This window comes from Pristis pectinata, chromosome 16, assembly GCF_009764475.1.
Source record: "Pristis pectinata isolate sPriPec2 chromosome 16, sPriPec2.1.pri, whole genome shotgun sequence".
NCBI lineage: Eukaryota > Metazoa > Chordata > Chondrichthyes > Rhinopristiformes > Pristidae > Pristis > Pristis pectinata.
In genome coordinates, this window is record NC_067420.1 from 26,201,626 (window position 1) to 26,229,247 (window position 27,622).

Here is a 27,622-nt window from a genome sequence, read left to right on the forward strand (position 1 = left end):
GAACCATCATCATGATGATTGCATGTTCATGGAAGGAAGGTCACTGATAAAGCAAGCTGAGGTGTTTGGGCCCACGTTACTGGGATTTTGGCCTGAAGAAATCCTACAGAGATGTCCTGGGGCTGAGATAATTGGCTTGCAACAACTACAGTACATTCATTTTCCTTTATGCAAAGTATAACTCCAGAATGATACACACTTATTCAAGAAAATGGGAAGTCAAAATTGCTACTTTTACTGTACTACTTTAACTTGACAGTTATTGTGCAATTATATTATTAGATGTAACTAATATGTCATGGTGAGCTAAATTAAAGAGGTGTTGACTCTACAGTCAAATCCACGAATCTATTCTCCTGTCATAAGCAATATTTATGACTTTGCTTTACTTAAACAACTTATTTTCCAAGCACAGCCATGATATATTTTTCGGCTTTATGGCTTTACCATAGCCTGGTGGTTAGTTGCACTGATTGGTGCTAAAGTGGAGTAGTGTTTAATTTTACATATTTCTGAAAGGCCATTATATTCCAGAAGAGAAAAAAAAGCAAATTTAGATAATTAAACTGCTTGTAAATTGACAATTTCAAATCTTAAGATGCCAATATGTCATGAATTTGGATCTTTGGGTGCTCAAGTCAAGTATTCTTGTCACCTGCCAATTTTACCCAAGGTGATTCCATGATTTTGAGGCTCCAGATGCAGCCTGCCAAAATCACCAAAGCATAAAATGTTGGAACAGCTATCAGGGCACAAGTTCCATTCAGTTCCTATAGGAAGTGCCAATTAGAATTTCATTTACTTAGCATGTGGTCAATTTAGACTCTTGGTTTCACTGTAAAATGTAACTGACTATATCACAAATGTTTTCACTGCTATTTCACTACTGATTCTCATTCTGGAAATGATACTAATACAGTAACATTAATGCAGGTCAGACCATTCAAAGATGATTTTTTTTAAAGACAGCTTTGTACAGGTGACCTCTGCGTTATAGCCATTCAGGTTACAGAAATTCATCCTTACAGAATTCACAAAGCAGTACCCAAAAAAATCAGATACACAATAAAATTCACTCTCATTTCTGTGAAAAAGTAAATAAATAAACACAAATTAATTTTTTCAAATCATGATATGTACCACTTTTCAGGAACGCAAACCCTATGTAAGGTGGGAGTCACCTGTATCTGTAATAAAGTTACATTTTAAAATATGAGGATAAATATTAGAATTTGTGATTAATTATGCCCAGAGTTACATCTTTGTTTTGTTTTGCTTCCCAAGTTTCTACTGAAACATATTTGCCTACTGCTGAATATAGAACATGTCACATAGAATCTCAATTTTAAAACAAAGAATTAAAAAAATGCTTTAAGAATATTCCTCGATATATTTAGGAGCGGTAAGAAGAATACTGGTGAAAGTGATCTTAATCACAAAAAATATGTATTGTAAATTGTGATATCAGTACATCTTTGAATAACTCTTATTTTAAATAAGCAAAAATGACTTACAAAAATGTATACATAATTGAGGTATAAATTGTAAACTAAATCAGTCTAACACTTTTCATAAACACACCTTTTGGCCGTAAGTTCCAATTTAACTTTAGGAGTTTCTTGCAAATAAACTGCAATTAGTGAAAATTCCCAATTATGATTATTTCACAATCAATTGTCAATTTCATTATTATTGTAATTTTTGTGGGTCGGGTTTACTTCCATCATAATGTCCTTAAAATTAATGTAAAGATCACAAAAAACATCATTGAAGCTGGACATAATTTAGGCTTAAAATTCTATGATCCATTCACTGAACTTGCCCAAATTAAGAGAAACTGCAGAAATATATAGTGAAAACTGCATTTATTGATGTGTTATCCTTGCTTAATGATGTCGGTTATATGTATTTGTAAAGATTATAGTGGTTCTCTCAGAACACTGCATGGTGAGGTGTATTTCATGGCGGTTAATTAAAATACTGACCATGCCATGTAACAGACAATAAATGACCTTCATTTTATTTGGAAAAGTCCCCTTAACTTTGCCTCATGAGCTTCCCTTTAGGATTACATATGTTGGAGAAGCAAGAGGTGGTGGAATTTCAGGGATATTGAAATGTCAGATTAATATGATTTTTACCAGGAAATTATAGACCAGTGAACCTTACATCAGTGGAAGGGAAATTACGGAAGAAGATTTTTAGGGATGAGATTTAATCACCTTTGGAAAAGCGTAGACCTCATTAGTGAAAGTCAGCATGGCTTTGTGTGAGTGAAGTCCATTCACCCCTAATTTCTATCAAAGCTTTAACCAGCAGAGCACACTAACCTACATATATATACGATAACAAAAAGTAATAAAAAACCTGGCAACTTGTAATGACAATTAGAAAAGCTAAACTTGTTATACTTAGCATCTGGTGCAAATTGTTCCTTTAGCATGCACAGAGATAATTGATTAATTAAACAGCAGTCCCTTGATATAAAATGCATTGAGAGTTGCAACTGGGAAAGAGGCTGTTAAACATTGCTCTTCCATATGTTTCCTCTCCTCTATAAGGCAATATATCTTAAGATAATTGTACTTTAGTGCTACTGAGTTCATTATTTAAATATATCATCTTTTAGCCCTCATTAACACATGGCAAAATTTACAATTTTTGCTCAGGTTAGCAAAAATGATATGAATAAAAAAGGTTTGAAAAGCCAGTAAAATCACAAGCAGAATATACTTAGCACTGTTTTTAAAATTCATATCCTTTTTGAAAGTGAGTTAAATGTGGTCTTGAGCAGAACTGTAAAACATGTAATTGTGAATTAGCAGCTCAGCTTACATTCTGAGTCATAAGGAAATCAGACTGGAGGTCAACTGCCCATTTTATGCTTCCATCGCGACTAATGTCATACCCTAGGAGTCTGTGTTTTTGCCTGTTAATCTTGTAAATGCATTGTGTCAAACCGCATACTGTTTAATTCCATGGGAGAAAGATTTTAAAGGTGCCATTGAGGAAGTATAATAAGTGCATAATAAATGCATATATGTCAGTGGGAGGTTTGCACCCACCAAAAGGCCAAACGTTTGAGATTCAGACACCAGGAATTGCTCCTAATTGCTCAATTTGAGGCTCAACTATAACATTTTATTGCAATAAAATAACATGTTGATTTAGTTTATGGCATATTATTCAAAAGTTCAAATTGGAAATCAAGAAATAATTTTGAAAATGTGATTCCAGAACCTAATGAACCTGCAAACTAAGAAAATAATAAAAAAGTTACACTACAAATAGTAAGTAGTGCCTTTATAATCATCAACCACATAGTTGTCAATCAGTACGGTCCATTTGGTTTAATGAATTTTTATGATACGAAGCAAAGAAAATGAACTCTACTTTGAAAAACTACTTGATATAAATATTCTGGATAATAATACATCAATTGGAGTTTTATCCTGTACATTAGATAAACCTCCTCAAGAATATAATTTTCTGAGAAGTGTTTAGCAATGCAGTTTAGTAACGGTATCAGAATAATTCTAAATTAAATTTTAATAATGACATTCATCCATCAGGAGTGTGGGTGTAAATTCAGGATTGAAGCCTTGAATCAGTTATTAACTGCTTCCATTAATTTGGGAATACGTTGCTGTGAAGGTCACATTAATGGTACTCCTATTACATTATCATCAACTATACAGATGCAAACCACAGCAATCTAAAAAGGTGAACAGGCATAAATGGAAGCTGCTATTGAATAGCAAAATAAGCATATTTTGCAATAAATATGCTTATTATGGAGCTATTTCACCTTAACTATTAGAAGACGTCTTTCTGTAGAGATTGATTTGATAAGAGTTTGTTGGTGGAGAAATTTGATTGCATTACATATACTTTGTGGGAAAAGATGTGCCAAACTCATGAAGTGATGCTTTCTGCCTTAAGAATGCCTGAAAGATGTTTGATTCAATAATAGGTAAAAACATTTCTCGTTCTTCATCTGAAACAGCATTTCATAAACGTATATATGAGTGTATAACACCTCTACCATAATGAATTACATTGAGTAGGATAACGATCAGGTTGAATATTCAACTGTTTAAATAGGCAAGAAGACTTTGGAAGAATCAACAGGCAGCTCATTGAAATGATGTAAATGAGGCCTGATGCCCAACTTTTGCAGGCCTTCAGACTTCATTAAGGCTGTATACTTATATGTGCTCCTCTGGTTATTGTACCTGTAAAGAACAATTACTAGGCTGGTATCTTTTGTCCAAAAAGAGAGGGAATCTAACTAAAATTTAACTCAGTATCATCTCCAGCGTGATTTTCCATTAAAAAAGACTGAACAAAATACAAAATCCATATCCATTCTGTGCAGTTGATAGCTGAAGCTGCACAGTCAAGAAGAACAGTTTGAATGGCAATGATGAATTGGTAATGGCCCAGTATATGCTTCAATGAAAACACAATATAAGGGTTTAAATTGAAGCAGACTGTGTCAAATGATAATACATAACCATATACCTTACTCTTCCCCGATTTACTTAAAACAGAAAGTGCTGGAAATACTCAGCAGGTCATTGAAAGGTCATCAAGCTTACGTTAACTCTATTCCTTTATCTCAAAGAATGTCTATTGAGATCTTCCATAATTTGCTCTTATTTCATATTTCCATCATTTGCACTAACTTGAAGATGAAGATGAGCAGCAGTGATCCCTGCCCTCTGTACACATCTGACACATGGACTAGCTTTAGGAGGTACCTCAAGGCACTGGAGAGTTACCTACAATGTTGTTTCCACTAAATCCTTCATGCCTACTGGCAGAATAAGCAAACCAATGGCAGACCATGTTGTTGGCACGACTGACACCAGACTCCTGTAGCAGACACTCTATTCTGGGCAAGAGATTCCAGGTGGACGGAAGAAATGGTTCAGGGATGCTCTCAAAGCTTCCTTTAAAAAATGTAACAAGTTCACAGGCTCATGAGAATCCCTGGCCTCTGACCTCTCAAAATGTAGAAGTAGTATTTGGGATTATATTGAGACAAGTATAAACTGCAGAAAGAATGCAGCACCTACAAAACTACTCAGCGACCTACTCCATTGAGCACCTGCTGCTCTATCTCTAGCAGAGAATATAGGGGGTGGCACTGTAACCTCACCTGCCATCCCAAACCCACAAAACTGGAGTGGAAGGTAGACATTTTCAAGTCCAAGGAAACTACCCCAAGAAGAAGAATGGCCAATGCACTGTTTTAACTGCAGGAGGTGCAGCTCGTGTCTGCTTCCAGCAACACAGTACTATATAGGGCCACATGTTAACAGCATGCCGAATAGTTTATATCCATATGTTTCTCGGGCAATGTATTTTTAAAACAACTGCATAATAATAACAAATTAGAAAGAAAGGTCTGAAGATTCTAGTCGGGGGAGGGCTGTGTTTTGCATTTCTTTGTTTATTTGCCCTATTATTTTGGTCAAAAGCCTTTCTTAAACCTACAGCTATTATGTCCAGTGACAACAGGACAACTTACGAGCCATGACTAAGATACCTTTGGAATTCTACCCAGTTTATTGCTGAGAAAGGGCTCTGGCATCGCCTTAGCAAACAGGAAAGGAACTGAGAGATCTTTGAGAGTTTAATTTATCACTAAATGTAAAGTCTTCCAATCAAGTAAATCTTCTGTTATCATTCTTGGCAGTTTTTGCTTTGGTTTGATTTGGGCCATTGGGTAACATAATGGTGTTGGCCTAACTTCTATTATTCCAGCACAGCACGTACTTCTGTTCAATCACCATAGACATTGGTGTTTGCCCCAAATACTTAAATGACTCTGTTGCCAGGGTGTGGAACATGATTTAGCTGCACGGCTGAACTGCTTCCTTGAATTTCCACACCCTCAAAAAGGCTTTCGAGTTTTCAATCTAAAGTGACCAATGGAAGCTCGTTCTATTGGCAGTGATGTTTGCTAGAGGTTTTAATTCCTTATTCCATTCTATGGCTTATGGAGAGATTGCTATTAAAAGGAAAAAAAAATACATTGTGTAGTGAATAAGACTGGAAGGAATAGCTGTTCTACAAAAGGAACTTGTGCAAACTGGAACGTGGTCCTTTCACAACCCAGTGCTTCCTGGATAAATCAGGTTTCCATAATTTTTGCTGAGTTTTTTTAACACAAAAATCTATTATGTTCACAACCACGTTAGTAAATGTTGGGACTTTCATAAAACCTAATCAGGTCATCAGCTTTAGGAATGTTAAAAGACTATCATAAAGAGATTCCAGTTTTTCACCAGTCTGGGAAAAGCATTCAATTTGTAAATTGAAATAAAGAATAATAAAAAAAATTCATGCATTAGTTGAAAAGATATTTGGGAAATAATTACTGATTGTGATAATAGATATGAACACTTACTAGATATTGACTTTTGGGTGGCTAACCAGGAGATATGCTGACTGCCCAACAATTCTTGCCATCAAGAGACCTGAGCCTTTCAGAGGGGTATGCATCACTTCCATATGCTTGAGGGCTGTTGATACTGAGTAGGTATCCTTTTGCAGTATTTCCCCCACTGCCCCTCCCCTCATGCTCCACTCACAGGGAGGTTAAAAAATGCTTTCCTTATACCAAAAGCAGATATTTCTAATTACGTGAACACAGTTAACTTTCATTATCAGTGCAAAATATTATGCAAAATTAGTGGACCACCTTTTAACACTTACTATGTACACTCCACACAATAAATGCAAATGCTTCTTGACTTTGTTAGGTATTAGTAGTGGAAATAACTGAAAAATTGTTTATCTTTTTGGATGCTGAATATGTAGAGATTTGATACTGGTAGATAGAACAACAGTATTTATTTTTAGCAGGGATTTGTACATGTCGGCAGTACAAGGCTGTGCTGCTGTGCCAACATTATAGCATTTGTCTCAGTAGATAATAACCACCGTGAAACATTTCAAACCACTGTGCGCCATTTTTAGATCTACAACAACTACTATTTCTAAACTAAAAGATGTTTTTTCACTTTATTATTTGAAGCCTATGACCTCATTATGACAAGACAGTTCATTTTACAAAAGGAAGTGAACCATATTGTCTATCCCACCATGAACCTAACTCGTTGCATAAATATTTTAAATTTTCTCTTGGAATGTGGGAATTGTCCATCCTAGATTGCTTAGAAGATAGAACTTTATTCTATGGAGCTTAGGAGACTGAGAGGTGATCTTGTAGAGGTGAGTAAAATCATGAGGAGCATAGATAGGGTGAATAAACTCAGTCTTTTCCCCAGGATGGGAATCAAGAACTAGAGGGCATAGGTTTAAGGTGAAAGCGGAGAGATTTAATAGGAGCTTGAGAGGAAACTTTTTTACACAAAAGTTGGTATGTATGTAGAATAAGTTGCCACAGGAGGTGGTTGAGGCAGGTACAATAACAACTTTTAAAAGACAGTTGGACAGGGACATGGATAGGAAAGGTTTGGAAGGATATGGGCCAAACGCTGGCAAGTGGATAGGCAGCTTAGTCGGCAAGGTTCAGTTGGGCTTGTTTCTATGCTGTATGACTCTATACGTCTAGAAGGCATTAGAAGCCAACTGATGGGATCTGGAATCATAGGTATGCACAGAGCTGGTTAGACAAGTGGTCTCTTTCCCAACCATTGGTGGATTTTCAACTCACAAATTTTAGATTGCTAGTCGCTTAATGCTGTATTAACATGCTCTGCTACTGACTGAAGATTTTAAGCAACTCAACTTTTGCTTTCACTATTTTGTATTACTGTGATTCAACCTACGGTTTCTGTACAGTTGTGTGAAAATGATCAGTTTTATAGACTTGATATCTTCTGAGAAATTATCAGGAAGTGTATCATTTATAATTAAGTACACCTCCTCAGTGTGTATCAGGATGAGATTTAACAAAATTGCCCATTCATCATCACACTTCCCCACCCCCACAAACACTTAACTAACACACAGACTGCAAAGCATGTCTCTTTCAATTTCTTTCATGTTTGTGGCCTGACTTACCTCAAGTGTTTTCTCCAGCAGTATGAATCTGTTCTTCCAATTTGAGCTGTTCTGTGCTCACTAATGACGGCACTTTGAACCACCACAGCCTTCCACACTGGGATCATCTTCTCAAACCCCCGTATCTGCTTTATCTCTCCACAATTTTGAAAGTATCTTCAAAATCTATCTCAACAACCAAACCTGCAGTCACCTCTGCCTCTTTTCCTAAGTACTCCTCATTTCAGAAATTCATTTCTAAAGAGCCTTGGGAGATTTTGCTTTGCTAATGCTGATATAAGAGTTTAAATTGTTGCTGTTATTGCATGATCTGCAGCTATCGCTGGTGTGATTAGTGAAGAACAAGCTGACGTCTAACTGTTTACAGGATGTGTAGATCGTTCAGATTTTTAGCAGTTTTTCGGTTTCTGGTGGGGGATGATGTGAGACACAACTGAACTGGCTTCTGCCACAGGAGAGCAGAGGAGAGCAATATGTTCAAAACTTACTTCATGAGCTCAGGATCCTCCTTATCATCCTTGGTAGGTGTTAATTTCTGTCCACTTTTCTTAGCACGTGGGCAACCTGACAAGCTGAAAAAACAACCAGAATAGGACTGACTGACAATGAAGGGGATGACTGCTGCTGTTTGATATCAACGCATCTCACGCAAATGAATAATTTTGATTGCTGTGCGTTAGTTGAGAAGATATTTGGGAAGAAATTACTGATTGTGATAATAGATGATGAACACTTAATAGTTTAGATATTATCTTATAGGTGGCTAACTGGGAGATAGACTGGCTGCCCACCAATTTTTACAGTCAAGAGATCCAAGCCTTATGTGGGGCTGTGCACTATTTCCATATGTTGGTGGGCTGTTCCTACGGAGCGGGTATCTGGGCCAGTGCAAAATCAGGCGACTCTGGGGTTGCATCAACCTTCAGTTATGTGTGTCTGGGAAGTAAACTAGCCCAGGTTTCCTACTGATCAGCAGCATGTTTTGGAACAGAGCAAACACTCATGAATTCGCTAACATTTAGGAGGAACAATCAACGTCCCTTCGAGGGCAGAGTGCCAGGGCATGTACATGCAGTCCACTCTACCATGTGCTATTTGCCCCGAACTTTGTCAGATAAGCTTGCCACACATTTGCCACATGAAACTGGTGGGCATTCTAGCTGAGCAAGGGGAAGGCTCCTATTAAGTGGATTGGCAGAGCTTTGGCACTGTCTGGGTAATGAATCTACAGGCCCTGCCTAGCGCCAAAGGGGCTGTTAAAAATCAGGCCCAGGGATTTTCTCTACCTTTCTTCTGTCAGTTTTATTTGTGGACATAATTGTACATTTAAATTAAACTGTTCGTCTCAATTAAAGTAGTGGGCATATAATGTTAATAAGTGTTCATGCACTATTATTGCCAACAGTAATATTCACTCCTTAGTTACAGCATAAAGCCTTTCAGGGTAGTCGGTCATTCTGTCAAGTTTTTGATTCCTAGATTGTTCAGAAGAGATATCTTGTAACAAACTATTTTACTACTTTGTCATTAATTTGAAAATGAAAAATGAACTTAGGACATTGATTAATAAGACAGATTAGGAGTCTAAAAGTTAATTAAACTGTGCTGTAATTGAACAGTTTAAAAATGTACAGAATTTAAATAAAAAAATTACTGTTCATTTCACAGAAGTCATTACCAGAAAACCTAGACCTTATTAACTCTGAAGTGATGTATAGGATATTTTATTTCTTATTTAATCCTTGTATTTTAAACTGTCCAGCATGGAATAGTTCCATATGACACACAGTAACTTAAACCTACAACAGCAATTTCCAGATATTTCTGTGTGAGGATCATTTCCAAATGCTGACAACTTCCTGGAGAACCCTCTGCCCTTGTCTCTAGATAAAGGAAACCAACAACACACTTGATGTACACAACGATGGTAAGTGACACAGAGAAACAGAATTCCAAGCTCCTTTGAGACACTGCTTCTGGAACAAGACAGACACAGACTTAGACAGAAATCTGAGTATCTCCCTGAAGTTCTTTCAAGGTTTGCAGATTCCAGTCTTGGAACCAGTGAGCTAGATCAGCAAACCTGACCAAAAGAAAATGTATCTGATATGATTAAAGTGCTTTAGCTGATTAGTGTTGTGATCCTCACCTTCTGTGAGAAGTATAGTTCCCTGTCACATGACCTGAACCATCACAACCAGGAGTTGGGCACCTTAAAATGAAAGGAAAGTTAGTTTAGCGTGTTCTGTAAACTCTCCTCGCCTGCAATTCATTATGATTAACAAAATGGTTGCTTTCAAACTGAATCACAGAATGTAGCTTTAACTGTATTGACTAAGGTCCAATACACAAAGATTTATTGATTTTGTGAAAGGCTATTTCCTGCAACTTTTCCCTAAAAATTATGGAAAAATAACAGAAGCAGGCACTTATCTATTCAGCAAAACTTTGCAAAGAGAAGCCTGACTCAATGATAATATAATCTAGTCTGAAAATAATTATTTTTAAAAACAGCAAAAGATGTAGTTTTTAATTGTTTGCAAATTCCAAATAAAACTTGCTCCTTTTAGACTTGCAATGCAGATTTGATGTATTTCTTTAATGATTGAACAAAATAGTGATTGTTAATTGCAGCAATAAGATCTCACCAGAGAAATTTTATTGGTAAGTGCCTAAAATGAAAGTTTTTAAAAGCAAATGTACCTGAGTTCTGAAGAGTGGGCAGCCATTAAGTTTCTTAGACTTTTATCTGCCAATGGACAACCAGAAAGACTGCAATAGAAAAAGCAGTAGGATTGAATAAAGATGTATTTTTACAACACCAAACAAGCAAATCATTTATTGAATTTTTATTGGGATGCAAATAATTCAGTAGCAATTGCAGAAAAGAATCCACACACAAAATACCTGCGGTGCGAGGCATAATTTCCAGTTATGTGTCCACTGCCATCACATCCAGGAGTTGGACAGCTGAAAGGTTGTTGAAGAAACACAGAAAACTTAGAATGGGGAGCTTCCTTTTATACTGCAGAAAATGTCCAAAGGAAATGTATCTGACCAGTCCTCTATTCTTGATCTAATTAATAATCTAACAATAATCTGGCTTCTCTTGCTCAAAATAAGATAGCTGCAGTTTTTTTTCAATTTAAAAATGTTCTTGCTCAGCTTCTTTTGCACTATAAAAAATTTGTAACAAGCAGCTTGAAAGGAGAAATAATCTTTATCATTAATTTCTTATGCTGCCATCATTACTTAGTGATTCAACAAAAGGCACCCACTGAGCAACTGAATGATAGCACATGCAAGTATCATTACAGACCTCATGGGAATTGAAAATTCAGCAGTTAAGATGGTCCTGGACCTCAAAATAATATGCTTTAGTAACAAACACTTAATTACAAAATCTTATTATATCAATTCATGCACACTCATACTTTCTGTACATTAGCTATCTTCAGGTAACAAAACATTAAAGCAATAAGCTTATTTACGTTATTAATTCCTTCTTGGCATCTTTGCATGAAAATTTCAGTTTCAGACTGGAGCTTGTGACTTCCCCTGGGTATTTTTTATCTTCTATACTTTCATCCATCACTTCCAGATCTCCTGCCTCTGAGGAAGGGAATGAAGAGGTGGCAGGTTCCATCTAGGATCACAGAGGTGTTTGATTAGCGACTATATTCTCTTCGCTTTTCTTTATCTTACAAAGGTCTGTGATGATAATAGGTTAGCTCCCACACCTCAGGAGTCATAATTCATTAAATGCTGAACTTTTTAAAACGATGGGTGCACAATAGCCTGTTTGCCATAGGAAATGGATTATAAACTGATTATAAAACCATTTTTGGAAGACATTGAACCTTCCAAAGAGCTGCTAGTCACTAGTCTGCTAATGGAAGTCTGAACAAGACAACAGAGGTCCATTGTAACCTAACCTGAACAACACTGGCAGTAGTAAGAACAGACTATTAGCAAATCCATGCTGTATTAATATAAATATAATTTGAATTGATTTAGCTGTTAGAAATCTTTGTTGATATTTCTTTTGCTTTAAAACCACCCCAACCCTGATCCTCTGATCAATGACCAACTTTCCTCCACCCCTGAAATCTTGATTGCCAACCTGCTCAAAACCTGCCCCTAAACTCAGATCTTCTGATCGTTGACAGACTATTACCACCCTTCTCACCCCTCCGTGTCCTCAGGACACAATAGGGTCTCTCTCCCTCCCTTTCCTACAGTTTCTCAGACCTGGCCTCAGTGCTTGACGGCACGTTTAAAATGGAATGCCTCAGGCGCTACTTAATTTTTGTGAATGAAAAGGCCACTGGTGTACCATGCAACATTTAGACAGTACTCCTGTAAAGCTGCACTACAATTTTCAGGTCTTTGTCATTTCAGAAGCTGAGTGATTTTTTAAATTCACATTCACTTTGTGGTGAGAAATATCTTCACTTGATATTTAAATCAGATCAGCATGTAATGTAAATGCTACCTTAGAACACCTTCCATCCAGCTGTTCCAGAGTCTCTAGGGCCCAATTTTACCTCAATAATCTGGGTCTAAATGCAAAATTAGATTTCACACTTGCCAGGTGTTTTCACTGAAAGATCAAGAAAGAACAATTTAATTGAAAGCACCTGTTTGTAACCTGCGCTTCATGTTCTCAAAAATCCCTCTGTTGCCTTGGACCTGTTGCCTGCTCTCTCATCACTGTCCAGTCTGCGATTTCAAATTTAAATGAATTGAAAAAGGGAAAACCATGTAATTTCAACTTTTTGATTTGCTATTTTGCAATCAGAATTACAAAATGGGAGAATGTTCAAAGTAAAGCAATCAAACAGCACAAATGGAATTTAAAATAAAAATGCACTGCCATTGCCCTGCTAGTGGCACAATGAAATGTAAATATATAAATCCTTATAAGTGCAGAATGCCTTTTAGAACTTGCACATTTGTTATTACTCAAAGCTGTTTTTTTTGTGGCAAGTTTCTGTTTATTGTAAGACATTTTTGAGGTTGCAAGGCAATCATATTTTTACACTGAATGACAAATTAAGAATAATCAAAATCTCCTGCATGGGCAGTTGCAAATTTGCTACTTGTAGGTGATAAGTGAAAGTACAAATGAAATAAAGCACTTGTACCAACTGGTGCTTCATCCATGTGAAAACTATGTTTGTTCTGAAACCAAATTCTTTGTTATGTGTTTTGTTGACAACAGCACAGACTGTAGAAAAAAGAGAGGGTATTTCTCAGATGATAAATCAAATGTGACACTTCTCAGAGCTCACCTCTTCAGATTCTTCCTCCCTTTGTCTGCTTGGTTTTGTGTAGTCAATAGGGCCATCGTATTCATCTTGTTTAGATGTTTGACTGGACTGTGGTGAACCCATCACGCTGCTACACGTGCTGCTGCTTCCGTGAAGGTAGGAGGACGATAAGTCCGCTGACCTCACATTAGAACTTAAAGCAGAAAACACATTCTCTCTTTTTCGTTTTTTATTCATACTGAGGTCCAGAGTTCCATTTTCATCCACCTCAATGTCCATGTTCTGCAAAATAATTATACAAGGATTTCACCACAAAGTATTTTTTTCATACTTTTGAAAAAACAATTAATTGTTTTATTAATTTGGTCAACATAGTTACTATCATTTAACATTGTTAATTTATTACTTCATAGTAAGATGCTGGGTATACTACTTTATAATGTGTCATTCTAGGGTATTATCGAATTATGTGCAAATTGGTTTGTCCCATTCAGGCCACAAAAGTGCAACAGACACTAATAGGCATACGCTGAGGTAAACTGAAGAGTATTGATTCTATGCTCAAAGTTCAGTGGAAATTAGCCATGATGATTAATTTTCCTTTAAAGAGTGATGTAGAAGTTTGCATTGGTGGTAACTGTACGATGCATGACCCAAAACACCATTGTAGCTTTATGGTAATAAAGGACTATATCAAGTGTATCATCTGGTAAAAACCAGTTGGCCTTTTGAAAAAAAAAGTCTAATATATTCAACCCCCTGAATTATACTTTTCTTGCTTATTGTTTCCTGCACAACCCAATTGGATTAGCAGAATGGAATTTAAAATCAAAGAAGTGCACTTGCTGGAAATCTGAAATAAAACCAGAAAATGTTGGGCACAATCCACAGGTTAGGCAGCATCTGTGGAAAGGGAAACAGTTAATGTTTCAGGTTGAAGACCCTTCACCAGAACAGGTCCAATGAAGGGTCTCTGATCTGAGACATTAATTCTTTTTCTTTTTCCATAGATGCTGTCTGGCTTCGTGAGTGTTTCCAACATTCTCTGTTTTTATTGCAGTTGAGTGCAATGATTTACCTTAGAGGTGTGATCCTGATGCTTGGTGCTTAGATTCTCTGGCATTTCCCAACAACGTGTTGATAGATTAAGGATAGCTGTAGCAGCCATATGTGCAGCTTCTGCTTCATGAGCATAATCATAGCCACCAGATGAAGATGAGCTTTTAACATAGTTGGTAGACATACTGTGACTGGGTGATGAGGCCTTTGGGAATGGCTTTGCTGTGTGAAAAAACATTGGATTTCAAAAACGTCAAGAAGATTCTACTCCCAATAATTTCAATATCAATTCTATGGTTTACAAAATAGTATAGATCACATCAAGAGAGCTAGTTGTTTGAAGTAGTTTTCTGCTTTCCAGGCAGAAGACAATGTTTATTTTTTTAATCTGGCTGAGATGCTATTGGAAATAATCATGAATGCAGATATTTAAGTCAATGTTTATATTGCCTTTCAAAAATCAGTTTTGTCATTTTGTTATGCAGGATTTTCATGCTAAATTGCTAATAACACAATCAATTCAGTAGTACTTAATCTGAAGCATGAAATAAATTGGTTTTCTGTCACTCTTAATATTAACTGACAGTGACTGCAATTTTTAGCTCTCATTCAATCTTAATGTTTGACTGTTTTGGGTTTGAAAACATACTTACATTTAAAGGTTTTAGGTGAGCTTTCAGATGTCTGGAGTTTTGGAGCTATCACACGTTTCCCAAAAACTTGTGCATCGAAACTAGCATAATCAAATGTAACCTTGGAATACTTCTCCAACTCCTTCGCTAGGTTAGCACGAGGGGTAACTGGCAGCATATTAGGTCTATAGCTGTAGTGTGGAATCTCCAACTGTTTCACAAAGCACATCGGCCTGGAAATTACAAGGAGTTAAAAACTGAATGGCAAAACTCTGTCCAAGCCTGTGTCTCATTCCCTTGATTTAGTGAAAACATTGATAATGCAGAAGACAGCCTGAATGTTTGTCAATTTTTCACAAATCATGTTAATTTGTACTAAAACATAATCATACTGATATTTCCAAGAGTCGAAATGTGAGAACAACTCACAGGGAAGATTGCCACTGGATCAGAATTGCTGTACTGTCAACAGTTGTCTAATAGAGGAACACCATATGGCAATCTGACTCTAATGTCACATGTCAAAAATTTGCTGAGGTTGATAAACTAGTTCCATATTTTATTACTCTTTCTTGGTATCAGCAAATTCACTGAAAACATGGAATAAGCACAGCACTGATATTGCATGGCATATGACATGAATAAGGGCAGCATTAATCCTTCAAGGCATACTACATGAATAGACACAGCCCTGACAGAATATGGCACTTTACGTGAAATATCCTCCAACAGATGAAAAGTCCTGCCGGATATGCAGACTTCTGTATCTTAATTCCTAATGAGTAAACCTCATCTAATAAACTGTAAGTGTGTACTATACCCATTTATGAAAATTGTATTATTTACTTTGAAAATATCAATTTTATCATAATATTATGCAGAATTTTCATCCAAAAATTGTTAACACAAGAATATCCTATAATTCAATATAAAGAACAGTTTGCTGACAATGCCATCCTAGGATTAGTGCACGGAGATATGATGTCTGGTAGTTATTTCCTGATGATCTAAATAGCAGTGCATAAAAGGTGTTTCTAATTTGCCTTAATTTTTGCAGCTCTTATTCATTTGCCTCAGTGGCTTTGGTGGGGTAAACATACCTTAACACTCGGTCAGAACTTTGGCTGCTTTTGGGAGATTCGTTGTTATGCTGTTTCTCATGAGATTTTGCTAGCTTCTCAGCAGCAGCAATAGGACATCCAGAAAGGCTGTGGCAAAGACAGTAGTAATTCAGGTTATCTACACTTTTAAGGATGGCTAAAAAAATTTTTTTAAAGAAAGCTTATATTGTAGAAACACAGGGCTATCGTTTGTGATTGGTCCTTATGAACCTTTAACAATTTGGTATGAAACAATCAATGTACTTTTGATTGCAGGCATTGATTTCTTTTAATTGTGCATAGGGAAGCAAAAGCAGACAGAAAATAAATTTCTAGATGACAATGAATTTGAACACTTGTCATATTTGGTCAAATCATGCTGGCGGGGGCCATGATTCCAAATGCGTTCCACTAATCAAACTGAAGTAAGTCCTGGACGTAGGCACACATGCTGTGAGTCAGAACATCGTAACTATCACTAAAGCCCACCACTGGACTCTCCATGTGGTACAACAATGGGGTCCAGTATTGTTCATTTAAATTTCAAAATATACTTCATTCATAAAAAAGCATATGTAATATAGATCATTCAAGTTAACGTTTTCTTAACAAGTCATGTTATTCCCATTATTTAACATTGGCACATCATTAATTATCATTATAACCCTAAGGCAAATAGTTCATGGGGTTTTAGCACATATTTTAACTAATTAGTGAGGAATAGCGAGAGGGCCCTAAACTGTTCCCCTCCTCCACAGATCCCTTGCAGTGGCTGCAGCACATTTCAATGTTCAACAGTTTCCAACAATTGGGTGTGTGAGTAAAAAAACATCCTTACCTCCTGTGTGTGTTTCGGTTGCTATTGACATGTCCCTGTCCTGTGCAGCCTGGTGTGGGACACTTCAGAACATTTTCATGCATGGCAAGGACTGAATAAGCAAACAAAAAGAAAAATGTATCAAGGACTTCCTGCCTTTTTGTAAGCACTATCACAACTTCACCTTGGTGTTCAGAAAAGCATTGTGTTATGTGGCCGATTTTTTTTCAGGCAACTTTATCTAAGCTGTATAGGACCAAATCATAAACATCATTTAAGTTAGCCAGTGTGAGCATTGGCGGGTACTTGATCTTGATGGGAGGCAGTGGTTGGGAGGCTGGAATGGGATTGTGGGGTGGGGGGGGCACGTGTTGGGGGTGAGATAGAGAGGCAGGTAAGGTGAGCAGAGAAATTACTGGGGAACAGAATTGTTTCACCCATCCCTTATGTGCACTGATTTCCAGCAGGAATTATTGGATCATTATAAGGGCAAAAATCTTAATGATTTTTCCCTTTCTTGGTCACAGCTATTGCATTATTTCAGCTGCAGCTAACTCAGCACAGAGTGGCAGTTGAACTTTGCGGTCTGTCTGACTCAGTTATGTGCTTATTTTGCATACAAGTCAACAACTGAAGGACTTTTAGTATCTTTTAACTACGTGCCTATGATACAGTAAGGTGTAAAGGTGCTGACTATGTGCGGTGACATCAATGTGAATGGCTCCCAACAGCAGATCACCAGAGACAGGGTTGTGCTACTTGGGTGACTTTGGGCCTACATTCAAATTAAACACAAAAGACCCCAGATTCTCAGACTTAATACAAGTGATATATTACTAGGTAAAACACCAGAATATCACACCTCCTCAACCTTCAGTCTCGTTCTAAACTAGCACAGGGCTAGCCTTTAGAAAGTTATTTGATTCAAGTAATAAGTGTATAAAGGAGAATCATTTCACTGATTATAATATAAGCAATGCAAATATTTCTATCATTGAAAAGATTTTATCCCTGTGTAACCTCATAAGTATTGACTTTATACAATGGACCAAATAATTTAGTCTACAAGGAAAGCAAACCCTTTAAATGTTGCTATAGTAGTTCTACAACCAGTGTCCAAGGCCTAATCACCTCCAGCTACTTCAGTCATGACCACCCCTCCATCATGAGATCAGCAGTCAGACATTTGTTGATGACGCGTTCAGCTCCACTCTACTCACTTTCTGGAGGTATTTTATCCTTGTGCGGGCATCCTGAAAGACTACGATGGTGTGGATACAATCCTGTCACATGACCAGTACCATCACAGCCGGGGGTAGGGCACTTAATTTCCCTCTTCTCAGATCTTGAGGGATCTACACAACAGCGTGTACAGAAAACAGTAAAACTAAGAATTCATATTTGTGTTACGTATAACTAGCCAAAGTCATAGGAAGCTTGTGACGTACAATTTTACGTTAGCAGCAGAGAACCAGAGCAAAAGCTTGTGGTCTTATCACATTCACAATCTCTGCCTCAGTGAATGTACCACAATCAAACTATGTTTTACTGAACTAGGCCAGTGCATAGCTTAAGCCAAAGAAAAAGCACAAAACAGATTTGCACGCTAGAGATCATTAGTTATCTCATGCACCCAAAGATAACCGAGAGTTCCCTATGAATGTGCAACTCTTTCTTAAAAGATTTGTGAGTTTTTGCCTGTAAGTTTATACTACACATTGATCACTCTTTGTGTGAAGAACTCCCTGACGTAAGTCATAAATTTACTGTTAATGGTTTGAATTAGTGTTCCCATGTCTAACCAGCCAAGTTTAATTCAACATAGTCTTCAGGATTTACCTTTTGCATGCTGTTTATTGTTTTAAACACAACTGTGAAGTCTCCTTAGTCCTCTAATATGATAGGCGAATCTTTTGCTGATGGATTTTGAAGTTTCATTCAAGTGAAGTACAAAGACATTGAACTAACTGTATGTTAATGAACATTTGAGGATACATTTTAAATGATAATCGTTTCATACAATCTTCACTGAACAAAATGTAATTCAATTAAATATGGAAAATTACACGGGTTGCAGTTGATTATGGTTGATAATGAGTGTAAAAAGCCCATTATTTCAAGGCCGTGAATTATAATTCCTCTATTCAGCAATGTGAAATTAAAAAAATATATAGTTCACTCCTGCAAATTATTACTTAATGGTCATTTCAGGATGGATTTATATCTCAAAAATGAATCACACATGGAATAAATAGACTACTGCATTATTCATTGGTGTGTTACTGATGCTCTTTCAATTGTATCAAAGTCCCCTGCAATAATTTATTGTTCTAACACATAGTCACAAATGGCTTATTCTTTATGCATTGAGTCTCTCATACTGAAATTACTACATGTGACATTAATGTATAAACACTTAATGCCTTTGTCTGAATTCCACACTTGCTATTTCAGCAGAAGAACTGCCCATTTATTTTAAACAGGTAAATGACTCCATAAAATAGTGGAGTCAAGAATTTCAGAATAATGTGTTAAGTATTTGCACTGTATCACAGCACCACAATTTCATGGCCTCTGATTTTTTTCTCTACTGACTTGTCCTTGTTTGCTGAACATTGAGGCTTATGCTGGCATACTGCAGCAACAACACTTTCTGCCTCCAAGAGAAAAGATTTTGTAGAGAGGGATCCTGCACAATGAGTGCTGACAGGACTATTTAACCATGGACCCATTACAGATAGGTCACTTTTCACAGGCAGACTTTTAACAGAGGTCACTTAACAGAGATCAGAATCAGGGACACAGGCTACTCTTTATCCTTCCAATGTGCAGAGGTCAGCTCCCACTGCCACCCTACCTGTGATCATTGCACACCAGTGTTGGAAACTAGACTTTATCTCCAAAACACCATGCACTGTGTTTAGCCAGCGAGTCATCCTCTAATCCATCAACTGGATACATTATAGATAAATAAGAAACCACTTCTAAGTTCTTTTCATTTTTTACAAATGTAAAATACTAGAATGCCAAAATAATCAACTGCTGTTTTTACAATGTTTTGTGTTATTAAACTATACTTGGTTGAATAATTCAGAGAAATGTTTCAATGTGTTTAATAGCTCTGGCTTCAAAGCTAGCACAGCTGCAGAGTCTGTGTAATTTTCTCAGTGTGTGATCAGTTATTTTATGCATACGGTACAGCACTTTTTATGCTCAATGTGGTGGAATAACAATGTACACTGCATTGAAAATTAAATTCATGTACATAGAATAATCAAGTAATTGTCATCCAGGCTACCGCCTGCCACTTACCTTTGCTATAAAGACTCTTCCTGATGGAATCCAAAGATTTGTTTGGCTTGTCCTCAATGTGGATATGCCTCATTTGTTCCCCTGATATCCGACTGGACTCTCTGCTTATATCTTCTCTTTTCATCTTCACCTGCTCAGCTTTCAAGGCAATGGCCTGCTCAAGGAGCCCAAGATTTCCTTTTGTCATCATGTCATACATTTCAGACTCTTCAGTTACTGCAGGCTTTGGGGGTAAACTTTTGCTCTCATCAGTGCATTCCTCCACATTGTCCTCTGCATATGCTGAGCTTTCTGACTTTGGTTGTCCTTCACAATGAATCTCATGTTCTGTCTCTTGTGATATCTGCACTACTACTTCAGCACTGTCCTTGCATTGCACATGAGAGGTCTTGTTCTCCTCCACATCCTGTTTGTCAGCCTCATCGAACTGTTGGTGGAAAACAATTGTCTGCTCACTACAGTGAGTGGAATCAGTTGAGTCCTTTAGTTCTTTACCTTCTTCTTCATTTGCTTCCTCAGCAGATGGAAGCATATCCTTGACAGTGTGTTCTTCAGCTGAGTCATGATCCTGGTCAACTTCCTTTTCACATTCGGAATCTTCAGTTACAGGCTCACTTTCAATAATTTCCTTTCCAGAATCACTTTCTTCTTCTGTTGCTTCCTGATGCATGCTGTCTTTCATATAAATGCAAGTCTCATTGGGTTGTAGCTCACTGTTACTTGGCTTTTTTTCTGGGAATGAAGGAATGGCAGTATCATCTACTATTTTGCCAAGATTTAGAAGTGATTTGGCAACTAATTCCTGATAGCTAATAAAATCGTCCTTTCGAGTGCTGACATTCTTGGCTCCATCCTCCCAGTAGGGTCTATCATCTAGCCCTTTATGCCTTACCTCTGCAATAAAACATATGCAAGTTTAGTATTCATTATAATTGTGTACTTTTAGAACATCTAAACTATCAGTAAATGTGTTAATATTCTAGTTGATTGCAAATGATGTTGTTTGTGGGAAGTCTTGTCAATGCACTTTAATAATTAGGTAAGTGCAAAAACAGAGAGCACACAATGCATCCTGAAGTGAAATGGACAGAACTTGGTGACTTCAAGAGTCTTCCTTTACAATTCAGCACTAAAATTTCATCATCTTTTTACAGATGCAATATGAAATCAAGACAGTTATTATTCTAAAAGATCTCCTATTGCATTGATTAGGAGTTTTCCGGGTCCAGGGGTATGGATTATCTAGATTTATTTCAAATGAATTCTGTTCAGTTTTGCTAGCAACTTTAAGGATTTTGCTCAATTATTCCATAGGAGAGGAGGGTTAGCTACACAATTCCAAGTAGTTGTGGCTGGCTGTGAAATACTGGCATTACTTTAGGGGAATCCAGCAAAGTTGCTTTATAGCTGTAGCGAAATAGAACAATATCTGTGTTATGGCACAACCATCAAACAGATAAATGTATCACCATGTTTCATGGCATTTATCAAAAGGAACAGAGATTTGTTTCTTTTGTTATCAAAATTAATTGCAATATTTCTGTGGAATTGTTGATTTTTACTGCACCTGGTACTAATTCTGCTCTTTCAACTTCTTCCATATTTTTTTCTTCTTCCTCGTCTTCTATTTCTTCTTCAACTTCAAGTGCTTCTTCTGATTCATCTACAATTGATTCCTCTTTTATCTCTAAATCATCTACACCATCACTATCTCCATTATAACCTTCATCCAATGCAAGTTTCAAAGGATGGGATTTCCTTTTGGTCAGAGGTTGATCAGAATCAGTGTCCTGTATTTTCCTTTTCTTGGCCAAAGGGCAGCCTTGTGAACTTTTAACAAAAAGACAACTTGACAGTTACTTGAAAGGCATCTTCAATTTTCACAACATAAAATATTGAATTTATACACATATTTACTTTAACTTGCTTTACAAATTTCAAAGTATTTATGAAAGTTATTGGTACACTCAGACCTTGAAATTACAGAATCAGGTATAACATGCAAAAATTAAAACTACTGTTCTATTTTAGTAAAGGTGTTATCTTATTCAGAACATACTCACATCTGGTAAAGCACAGACTTATTAGGGATAGTCAGCATGGCTTTGTGAGGAGGTAATGAAGATGACTGATGAGGGTGGGGCAGTGGATGTTGTCTACAGGGATTTCAGTAAAGCTTTCAACAAGGTCCTCATGTTAGGTTGATCCAGAAGATTAAGGGACATGGAGATTTGGTAGACTGGATTCAAAACTGGCCAGAGAAGAGAGAAGGTAGTGGTGAAGGGATGTTATTCTGACTGGAGGTCTGTGACCAATGGTGTTCTGTAAGGATTAGTGCTGTCGTTTGTGATATGTAAGTAATCTGAATGAAAATGTAGGTGAGCTGATTAGTAAATTTACAGACAACAGAAAAATTGGCAGAGTTTTGGATAGTGAGAAACGTGTCAAAGATTCAGCAGCATATAGACTAGTTGGAAATTTTGGCAGAGAAATGCCAGGTGGAGTTTAATCCGGACAAATGTGGGATATTGCCAGTTGAAAGGTCAAAAGCAAGAGGTAAATATACAGTAAATGGCAGAACCCTCAGGACCTTGGGATACATATCCATAGCTCCCTGAAAGTGGCAACACAAGTAGATAGGGTGGTAAAGAAGGCATATGGCATAGTTGACTTCTTTGGCTGGGGTGTCGAGTGTAAAAGTCAGAAGTCAAGTTGCAGTTGAATAAAACCTTGGTTAGGTCACATTTGGAGTACTGTGATCAGCATATTACAGGAATGATGTTGAAGCTATGGAGAGGGTGCAGAAGAGGTTCACCAGGATATTGCCCGGATTAGAGAGTATTAACTACAAGGAGAGATTGGATAAATTTGGAGGCTGAGGGGTGACCTGATAGACGTATATAAAATTATGAGAGGCACAGATAGGGTAGAGAGTCAGAGTCTTTATCCCAGGGTGGAAATGTCAAATACTAGAGGCATAGGTTTAAGGTGAGAGGGGTAAAGTTAGGAGATTTATGAGGCAAGCTTTTTACACAGAGAGTTGTAGGTGCCTGACACGTGCTGCCAGGGGAAGTCAGAATCAGAATCAGAATCAGGTTTATTATCACTGACATATGTCATGTTGTTTTGTGGCAGCAGTACAATGCAAGACATAAAAATCACTTTAAGTTATCAAAAATAAAAAATAAAATAGTGCAAAAGAGGAATAACAAGGTAGAGTTCATGGACTGTTCCGAAATCTGATGGTGGATGGGAAGAAACTGTTCCTGAATCATTGAGTGTGGGTCTTCAGGCTCCTGTACCTTCTCCCTGATGGTAGTAATGAGAAGAAGGCATGTCCCAGATGGTGAGGATCCTTAATGATTGATGCCGCCTTCTTGAGGCACTGCCTTTTAAGAGGCATTTAGCAAAGCACATGAACAGGCAGAGAATGTAGCGATATAGACCGTGTGCAGGCAGATGGGGTTAGTTTGAATTAGCATCATGGTTGGCACTGATATCGTGCGTCTAAGGGCCTTTTCCATGCTGTACTCTTCTATGAACGTGGTTGGGACATTTAGCTTCTATAGCCTATTCATGGCTGAACTGTGACCTACTTCTGAAGATCTGCCTTTGTTCCATATCCCTTACTACCTTTGCTATCAAAAGAATTAATCCCAAGGTACTATTTCAATGACATTATTTTTAAGTTGATGAAACTGGAAAGGTTTACCTTCTGTGCCGTGCGTATTTTCCACTGGCGTGTCCTGAGCCATTGCATCCTGGAGTTGGGCAGCTGGACGAGAAAATTATTAAAATGTTAACAGTTTTATGCAATAAAGCACGAAACATTGCATTGTCAATCTTTTCACTTTAATTTCTGAACTTAGGGGTGGTGACGCTTCAGCAAATGATTTTAAGGAAAAAGATACATAAGAATATTACAGAATTTCCCATCTTGATAATTATACAAGCTCTAAAATTATGCTATGGGACAATGCTGAACACATATATGTTCAGAATTCCAATAACACTTTAATGGAAGCATAAATTTATTTATTATAAAATGGATTCACATCTCATTTTATCATGCTGGCATGGCCAATGAATTTTTAAATAAAAATTATGGATGGTGAAAATGTCATTCCCTTTAGGATAAGGAAAAAAATCAGGATTTAGATATAAATGCAAGAGATAATAACACAGAATATTCAGTAAAATGAGTATAAGATCTCAATTTTTAAGCTGTACTTTCTCCTTCTTAGGACCCTGATGCAAATCATCAATTTTGCCACTATTTAGTTCTAAAGTTTTGTATTAGTGCTTATATGCATTGCACTGTTGGGAAATATTTTTACAAGGTTTGCAATAGTATTTCATAAAATTGCACTTTTCAAAGCCAATGGTTCAAAGCCTACTGATTACTTTTTAAACTGGAGTGATCCCTGCACTTTTTTCTAAAGAGGTCACATTACACTTTTCAGATTAAAGTGACCATTCCTTGGCTTTCTCCCCCTTTGTGCCAATTTACTCTATCTCTCCAGACTGTTGCTTAATTCTTCTGATAAAGAACTCTACTAACCAGCTAATTTTGTCTGATTTAAAATCACTTTGAATAAAATCTTATAAAAGTATTATCAGAGACTCTTATTGTTTCCAAGCTTCTCCTTCCAGTAATGACAAGGATGGGTTTTAATCAACTGGTTGACCCTCCTTGGGACAGTGCTAGCAAATGACCCAATCCATTTTGAGGACTAAGCCTGATTACTATCCTGCCAGGGAACACAGGCATTATTAATCTGCACCCAATGTCACTCACAGATTCTGGCATATGCAGTACTGGTAGCCCAGATGACAACTCAGCCAACTGCATATTGGATTGTGGAATGGGAGAAATGCAAGGGAAGGAGTGCTGGTAAGGAGTGGTAGGGAATGGTGGTGAAGCCCATTGTAGCAGTAGCCTACATTATCCACATGAACTCAGGAAGATTGGGGAATAAGGCCATCAGATTCTATGCATTATTATTATTATTAAGGTGTTTTGCTTGATAGAGTTAATCAGAGCTTACTTCATGTCTAGTCATAAGACAATCTTACTTGCCCAGAAATTCAACTGCATAATGTCATGTTTTTCAGCTTTCCCAGTTCATTTCACAACATGTCAAAAGCTTGACTGGCACTTCCTGTCACAAGTCAGCCTTGTGATCTCGCCACAAAGTCAATCTCCATGCACAGGAATTTGGATTCTCCCATCATTAGGCACTCATGGAATGATGTAGTTAGAGGTCTGCTAAATGGGTAAAATATTTATCCACATTCTGATGCACCCCCACCCCACCTCCCCTGTATCTTGTCTAAATCCCCTTATCCCAACCTACATCTGATTGGGTGCACTTGAATTTCTAGGCATAACAATCTTATAAGAACTTAAGTTACAATCAAACTGAGTATTCGGAGCATATCATACCTTATATCCTGTCCCACAGGCTCTGCAGGTACTGGACAATTTGATGAAAAGAAAGAAACTCAGTTTTAATAGCTTTCTGAGCTAATGAATCATTATTTATTTATTGTCACGTAATATAATCAACATTTAAATCTAATCATGCTATAACATCTCAAACTGAAGAGTAACACTGAAATAGTTGGACATTTCATTAGAAGCAAGGTGAAAATTGCAATATCAGTTCAGAGACAATATGGGGCTTTATAAGTGCAGCTGTACCAATTAAAAATGTACCTACATTGTTTAATGAACTTGCAATAATAAAATTAGCATCAAAATTATTGCAAACCTGCATCACTAGCAGTAATTACAAAAACATAAAAGGAAATAAAAGATAGTTACACGTACTTCTGATTCCCTTTGAGCGAGTACGCAGCCTCTTTTCATCAACATCTTGGTTCATCTATAACACCAAACTTTTAGTTAATGGACTATAGGTTTACTATTCTCTCAAACATGTGCAAATTATGCTATAAAAAGTCGTGTCAGTTTTTGAAGACATGCATGAGAAATTCCTACAGCTTTATCATAAATTGTTATGGTATAAATCCTTAAGATACTCAAACAAAATGCATCCCTTCATTAGTGTAATGGAAGCTCATCTTTTTAATCTTAACCTTTCAGCTAAAACAGCAGAATGAGTAAATTGATGCAAAAAATGACAATAGCAATTTGCATTTCTACAGCTCTCCTGATGTTAAAAAAAGTCTCAAGGAGATTCATTGTAGTACAACAAAATAGATGTTAAGCCAGCAGAAGCGATACTAGAATGATGTGGTCAAAGAAGTGGATTTTAATGAGGGTTAAGAAGGACAGGGAGATGAGGAAGTAGAGGAATTCAGCGAGGAAATTCCAGAACTGACACCTAAACAGCTGTAATTAAGACTATCAAAATATCAAGCATTTTAATGATAACATTGTTGATAATGATTACTGGGCTATACTTTTCAAAGTAACTTGGATATAATTAAGATTAGTTAATATTTAATATTAAGGCCTGAAAAGTACCATGCTGTGTTATTACATCAGCAATAACAGAAATGCAATTAATTTCTATTTTTAGTGTAAATTCCCATTGGTAGAATGGTTTGCACTTACTGCAGTGGAGCAGGTGTGAGATAAGCTGCAATTCTATTTATTAGCCTTTCAAAATACAGCACTTCAGCATTTTGATGATCTCAGAGGCTTTTTTCACAATAGACATATTATTTTTCATTACAGAGCCGTAAGTTCAGCTAAACGACTTTTTAACATTTTATTCGCATATATATGGAATTTGGCAGCAATGCAAATTATGTATACTATGACTTTGCAATTGCTGTTTTCAGCAAATAAATTATTAAATTGATGCCACGTAAAATTCTAATGAGTAATACACAAGACCTGCTAAATTTAAATATATGTTGGTATGCCAGGAACAAATAATATGGTACACATTCCCTGAATTTTAATAGAAAGAGGCTGAGAAGATTTGAGAAAGATGGTTTCTAATACATGGTTTATATCAAAGCACTCTAAATCATAAATGTTTTTATATAAATTATATATATGAGGCCGCAGACTTTGTGGATGTAGACACTCGATGGTCTTCTAAAAATTTTGATATATTGTCAGAAGTGATCTATTGTTTTAATGTTGTGCCATTCCTTTGAACTTGTCTTACGTATTAACTTTGTAAATTTAGCAAAAATCAATTAAGTTTCCTTCTGTGAGTGGCTGAAAAAGATAAAATTACCAAATGATCATGGGAAATAACACAATAATTAAAGTCAGACAATAGGATCTTAAAGTCAAACTTCCATAATTTTCAGCTTGCAGTACTTTTACATTAAATGTAAGACAAAAAAAAACCCTCCAGATCCAATATTGCAATCTAATTGGGTTGTTGTTCTGAACACAACTCT

The 27,622-nt window shown here is 36.8% G+C and overlaps 1 protein-coding gene across 3 annotated transcripts in view; it reads right to left on the reverse strand.

The window, feature by feature from the left end:
- The window catches only part of myt1b (myelin transcription factor 1b), a 50,091-nt gene that overhangs the window by 12,929 nt on the left and 9,540 nt on the right, over positions 1-27,622 (reverse strand). For 2 of the 3 annotated variants that reach the window (XM_052031420.1, XM_052031419.1), the window contains exons 3-18: positions 26,067-26,121; positions 25,680-25,710; positions 23,946-24,008; positions 21,801-22,063; positions 20,234-21,127; positions 18,142-18,276; positions 16,943-17,033; positions 16,105-16,212; positions 15,026-15,237; positions 14,392-14,594; positions 13,335-13,595; positions 11,532-11,686; positions 10,948-11,010; positions 10,744-10,812; positions 10,190-10,252; positions 8,529-8,612 (exon numbers count right to left, since the gene is read on the reverse strand). In XM_052031420.1, coding sequence (XP_051887380.1) covers positions 8,529-8,612; positions 10,190-10,252; positions 10,744-10,812; positions 10,948-11,010; positions 11,532-11,686; positions 13,335-13,595; positions 14,392-14,594; positions 15,026-15,237; positions 16,105-16,212; positions 16,943-17,033; positions 18,142-18,276; positions 20,234-21,127; positions 21,801-22,063; positions 23,946-24,008; positions 25,680-25,710; positions 26,067-26,121 — 2,750 coding nt within the window. The remainder of the gene's footprint in view (positions 1-8,528; positions 8,613-10,189; positions 10,253-10,743; positions 10,813-10,947; positions 11,011-11,531; positions 11,687-13,334; positions 13,596-14,391; positions 14,595-15,025; positions 15,238-16,104; positions 16,213-16,942; positions 17,034-18,141; positions 18,277-20,233; positions 21,128-21,800; positions 22,064-23,945; positions 24,009-25,679; positions 25,711-26,066; positions 26,122-27,622) is intronic. The other variant, XM_052031421.1, reaches the window with a different exon arrangement.